Here is a 6,525-nt window from a genome sequence, read left to right as displayed (position 1 = left end):
TTTGTAATTATAATATATTGTATATTTTTTATTTTTTATTTTATTTGTTATTTTTTGTTTTATGTTTTTTTTTGTATTTTTAAATTGAAATAAAGGAGAAAAGTAAGGAAAAAAACTTTTCCATTCGAAAAATTTATTTTTCAAAACAACAACCTACAATACGATTGTATTTCTTGAAAGTCTCAGTCGGTTTTGCCAACAGATGTATACCATCAGCCAATGTTTGATTATTTAAATATATTTTGACTTCTGTTATGTTTATTCAAATTTTTGACTCTCCATGGAGTAGGTACCGAAAGAATGGTCCAATATTGTCCACTTCGTATCGGACCTAAATAAATATGATATAAATATTGCGACGTGTCAGGTTTGGACTATTGCGTCGTTTGGTCTATAATTGCGACCTGTAGAGCAACTGCAAAATCAGGAAAATCTTCAGTTTTTGGTCCATGCGATCATCTCCAAAAGCAATAGGGTTCTGGCCCTAGCCCCACCTCCATTCTAAATTTCGTGAAAATCGGCCCATAATTGCGACCTGTAGAGTGATTACAAATTAACATGGGCAGAAGGACAGATGAACGGACGGATATACATAGCTAGATCGACTCAGCTCGGCGTGATAGGAAGATCCATATATACTTTCCTATGTGGGAAACCAATATTTCGAGGTGTTACATAATTTTTTGCCCACTCAAATTTATAATACCCCCAACACATAGTGTTGTAGGGTATAAAAATTACTAACAAGTAAGCAAATGCTATAGTCGTGCGGGCCGACCATGTGGTACCCTACAACACACAAATCCTATTACGATTTGGTGTTTTTAGGTATTCAAAACAAGTTCACACGAAAGAAGTGGTCCCTTTTACTGCTAAGTCCAAGGGTCATTCAAAATGCTAGACTTTGTCCCTGTCCTTAAGTCTCTTCTCATGCAAAATCCCTTGTCGATTGGTCTTCAAACCTGTAGAGCGACTGTAAAATCAGAATATTTTAAATTTGTTTGGTCCATTTCAACCCATATATGTACATCTTCAAAAACAATAGCCTTTAAATTAGGCCCTAATCCGACCACCATTCCAAAATTTTTGAGGATGGGACGATAATTACGACCTGTAGATAATATACTTAAACATAGTTTTGCGGGGTGTAGAAAAACTTTATAAAATGTATAACTCAAAATTGTAAGTCAAATTGAAAAATCGCATGCGATAAAAAATATGACAAAAATTCAAAAATTTTAACAAAAAATATTTTCTTTTTTTAATGGCATAATTTGCCGCGATTTTATTAGATTTTATCCTCTTCTGGCTAGAAGCCATTCTGAATTGATGAGATTTTGATTTGATTTTGAAAACTGACCCAGTGGATCTTGACTTATAAACTGAATATATAAGATCTGTTTCTTTTAGATATATTACCTATTTTGCTATATATCCTATATCTTTGCTATCAGTATCACTGTAACGGTCAGAAGTAACATTTTAATGAATTTGTGATTTCGCCGGGATTAAAAATATTCGCGGTTTAGTGGAATTTTTCGTAGTTTCTTACATAAAAAATTAGGGTCTATTTTACACGCTAAATATTGACCGATGACCACACAAAATGGTAGGCTTCTGAACACCCCTATACTCCAGCCTCATGCTGAATTCCGTGTCGATTGGTCTGTAATTGCGACCTGTAGAACAACTGCAAATTCAGGATTTTTTCTGTTTTTGGTCCATTTCAGATACTAAATATGTGCGATCATCTCCAAAAACAATAGGCTTCTATTCTGACCCTAACCCCATATACATTTTCAATTTCGTGAGAATCTTGCCATAATTGCGACCTGTAGCTTGATTACAAATTAACATGGACAGACGGGCAGATGGACGGACGGACATACATAGCTAGATCGACTCAGCCCGGCAAGAAAGGAAGATCCATATATACTTTCCTATGTGGGAAAACAATATTTCGAGGTGTTACATAATTTTTGGCCCAACCAAACTTATAACATTTTTATCCAATTTTATACGAAATCATAAATGCCATATTTATCTCAGGATTCTGGTTGAGAGAAATATTTAGATATACCAAGTTGTAAAGAATCGCTGTCTTGTTTCGCAAGTTATGACAGATAACAGAATTGAGGTACCAGAAGGGTTTTGCAGATTTATATCATCTTCACAACAGATCTTGTATTTTCATTTTTGTATGTGTGAAATTTTTGAGCGTTTTGTTTTTCAAAATCTTGAATCGGATGTGGGGCAGGTAGCAGAAGAAATCTTTATAACAGATATTGTGTTGATGGAAATATTGAGATTTACCAAATCTAAATCGGATGTAAATTTCGCGTTTTATGAGCTTCATGGATATTCTAAATTTGACCCTTTGTGGGGGGAGGGGGTTGGTGCCAGAAGGAGAGGACCGATACATCCCATCTTCACAGCAGATCTTGTGTAAGTAGAAATTGTGGAATGTGTGAAATATGAAGGGAACAACATTCTTATTTCGCATTTTATGATCGTTTTGGTTATTGACCCTTTGTGGTGATGGTACTGGGCGTGGCCATGTGAAATTTAAAAACAGTTTGAGTCTTATTTAGTAATTTTTATTTTAAAAGAGTTATGATTATTCAAAGTTTTAAGCCCTTGCTTGGGATGTACTAGAGACATTGCTAATTTTCGCATTTGACTTAAAGCTGACACCAATATTAGAATTTGAGAAGAGGCAGGTAAAAAGAGTACTGAACTGTTTTTTCATATTTATGAAAGTTATTGGTATTGAAAATGTACGAGAAGCAGTTGGTCAAGTATTTCTATAATATTTCCAGTGCTAAGTCTGGAGTAAATATCAACTCGGACCTCGATTCTTTTCATGTAAGACAAGGGGTGCATCAAATACCTTTTTTTTTGAAAATTGAGTGTGGTTCCTGTTTTGTGGACCTCCTATTGAATTCAAATGTTGCCAATATTCTCCTCTGCAATTTCGTGTACAAACATTTTTTCAACATGCTCTTACATTAATAAAAAATTTCAGGATATCCGAAATTTAAATGAAAGTGGACTGTTTTATATCGAAGTTGTTCAATATTAAAAATTTTGATCTTTAATAGGGATGTACGAGAAAATGTGGAATAAAATATCAATTTTCGTACCGTCCATTTTTTTGTAACACTTGGATCTTTTGTGGGCTAGATACCAAAGATATCAAATAAAATATACCTTTTGTAGACTGAAAGTAAAAAGGAAAAATCTGGAGGTATTTGTGATCGTTGATATAAAAATATAAAAGTAAGAAATGTCAAAATATAGATTATTTATTTATAGTTGGAATAAAATATATAAGAACTACATAAGAAAATTTAGAAGTAGCTCTATAATTTTGTGCTGGTCAGTAACACTATGTAGGAATAAATGGGCCAAAGTATGGCGGGTTGAAAATTTATTTTGGGATAGTACATAAAATACCCCAAAAGACAGATTCGCGGTAAGTCACAGGCAAAAGGAAACGTGATAGACCCATAGTTCCTTTTGATGATCTGCATAGAATCACATTCTGAGTCCGTCTGTCCATGTATTTTTGTAAACAAAAAACAGTTCGCATATATTTCCCTATACAGATAAAATTTTGCACAATCATTTGTTTGGCCCAAGGACGAACCCTATTGAAATTGGAGATAATCGGTCAAAATTTAGATATAGCTCCCATATATATCTTCGTCCGATTTGCCTTTTATTGTGCACAAATTGTAATACAAGTCCGAATTGTATGGAATTTTGCACACACATTACAATTAGGTCTGAAAATAAGTATGCCAATTTTGATCGAAATCGGTTCAGATATAGCGATAGCTCCCATATATATTGTTCATCCGATTTGTTATTTTTGTCCTCCGCAGCCGTAATATGCACAATATTTGGGGAAATATATGAAATACAGCTCAGAAATACATTTGCTAAATTTTATCGAGGTCTGTTCAGATTTGGATATATGTAGCTCCCATGTATAACTTCGTCCGATTTACCTTTTATTGTGCACCAAACGTCTAATATTTGTCCAAATGGGATGGAATTTGGCACTTACGACCGAATTGAGTCTAGAAGCTAGTATGTAGTATATGATTTGGTGAAGATCGGTTCAGATATAGCTATAGCTCCCATATATACTGTTCATCCGATTTGTTATATTTGTTACCCACATCCGTAACATGCACTCCGTAACAACGATATTCAAAGAAATATATCAAATACAGCTCAGAAATATCAAATTTTATCGAGATCGGTTCCGATTTGGATATAGCTCCCAAATATATCTTTATTTCAAATTAATTGTGCACCAAATGGCAATACTAGTCCGAATTTAAAAGATACAAATGCTTCGGCATATTTGGTCCTTTGAACTTTAAATTATAATTATAATCATAGCGTGTATGATTGAATTCTCCCATAAAAACTTTTAATTGTTATGCGGAGCTCCACTAAATTAGCAAAGTGGTGTAGGGTATCATAAAGTAGGCCCGCCCGACTGTAGGACTTTCTTTACTGTTAATAATACTTAAAAAAAGTATTGAACTATTTTGTTTCTGTGGGCATAAATTATGTTGAATAATATTTTCGTTTCTTTTTGTATGCATGGATTTTAAAAACCAAAGTTTTGGACTCAACAACTCACAAAACACTCTCATTTATATTTATCTTAACAAAAAATTTGTTTAGAAATATTTAACAATATATTTGTTTTTTTTTTATTTTACAGAAAGAACACATTCGTGTCAAGAGAGCCAGCATTAAAAACTATCCCGATGATACGCCCGAATTTGACCGCACCAATGTTTCCCTCGATTTTCCCGATGAGCTATTCAATCAATCATTTTCCTCTTTGACCAGAATTTCACAGACAATTTCCAGATTGATTATGGTAAGTGATTTTATAGGAAACGGCAACTTTAATATAAACTTGATGGAGGATTTTGCAAAAGCTAACACAGACATTAGCTATGACTTTTATCATTGCAATTTTAAAAAAGCTCTTGTTTTACAAGAGCTTTAAAGTAACTTTTAAATGTTTATGATAACTGTTATTTTTCTCACATTTAATTTACATACAGAATTCAGCTCGCCGTTACTCACGTTTCGTATTGTTCTTCAAACCGATTTTCGGTGATGCATTAGTCGTTAAAGGTTCTGAGGATCCCACAACTACGACGACGACCACCACCACTACTACAACGACTACCGCCAGTCCTAATGATAGTATTAATGAAATTTAAATTTATTTCAGTTAATAAGAATTTCATTTGACATTATTTTGTTATTATTTTTTCACATCCGTACATTTTAGATTTTTAAGATTTATTTTTTTTTATTGCACAGTTCATATTTTGGTGGTACAGAGGAAAATTAAATACATATATATCTATTAAGAAAGAAAAACTTTATTTTCATAACGATTTATTAAGGATAATTTTGCAGTTCCAATAGGTCGGTTTGACAATTTTTTGATGATGACGAAAATCTTCATGCTTCCTTTATATTGCATAAAAATGGATCCTGTGATCGTTACCGTATTTTAGTCACTTTAGGAGCGTACTAACTTCTGTCTGCCTTTGTTTCAATACGATTGCTATTGTATCTAAATATTGTATCCCTTGGAATTTCTATTTTCGAAAAAAGTTGTATTGATTTTTTTCAATATTCCTAATGCCAAATATATTAAAAAAAAAAACAAGTAAGCGAAGGCTATAGTCGTGCGGGGCCGATCATGTGATACCCTACAACACTACAATATGTTAGAAGCCCCTTCATGTCCAAATCCATTTTGAAAGGTGTCACTTTTGAAATTATGTTATGGAGCCCTTAGCATTTTGACCAGAGACATTTTCCCAATATTTATGCACTACGTCGTGCTGTTAGTTTTTGTGGTCTATTTTACGGCTAAATAAAATCCAATGGTCATCCAAAATGCCAGAATTCTTCCCTGTGCTTAACTACCTTCTCAGGCGTGTCGATTGGCTTCAATTGTGTGATCAGGAATTTTTTTCTGTTTTTGGTTCATTTGAATCCCCTAATATTTTGCGATCATCTTTAAAAGCAAGAGGCCCCTCTGTGTCTCCAAATTTAGACTCATTTATATGATTTGCTTGTCTGCGATATTTGGCTATATTCGTAAACGAAATCAGCATAAAAAAGCCAGAAGTTCGCCTATTGTGTATTTCGGATATCGCCTGTAAGTAATGTTGGTATTTTTTCACACAAAAGTAATGGTCCATTCTACCCGCTGTCTTAAATTCTAACTTCATGCGAGATTTCGTGTCCTTTGGTTGCTATTTGTGACCTTCATAATGGCTGCAAAATAAGGAACATTTTGAGTTGCTTGTCCATTTCAAACCCTAAATATATTGCGGACATCTTTGAAAACAATAGGCTTAGCCTTTCTGAGCCTAACCTTTGTCAAAAATTTCGTGAGGATCGAACAATAATTGCAATCTGTATATAAATAATAACCACAACCTGTGTTGTAAAGTGCAAAAATATTAA

At 33.6% G+C, this 6,525-nt stretch overlaps 1 protein-coding gene across 1 annotated transcript; it reads left to right on the top strand.

Annotated features, from left to right (window-relative positions):
* Nucleotides 1-2,775: 2,775 nt before the first annotated feature.
* Nucleotides 2,776-5,258, top strand: LOC101900905 (DNA-dependent protein kinase catalytic subunit). The gene is made up of 3 exons (XM_059120824.1): nucleotides 2,776-2,865; nucleotides 4,745-4,906; nucleotides 5,097-5,258. The coding sequence occupies exons 1-3, from the start codon at nucleotides 2,776-2,778 to the stop codon at nucleotides 5,256-5,258; spliced, it is 414 nt and encodes a 137-aa protein (XP_058976807.1).
* Nucleotides 5,259-6,525: the final 1,267 nt, after the last annotated feature.

Source organism: Musca domestica, unplaced genomic scaffold (genome assembly GCF_030504385.1).
Source record: "Musca domestica strain aabys unplaced genomic scaffold, Musca_domestica.polishedcontigs.V.1.1 18, whole genome shotgun sequence".
Lineage (NCBI taxonomy): Eukaryota > Metazoa > Arthropoda > Insecta > Diptera > Muscidae > Musca > Musca domestica.
The sequence above is the reverse complement of the archived record's forward strand: the minus strand, read 5'-3'. Positions and strand labels throughout refer to the sequence as shown.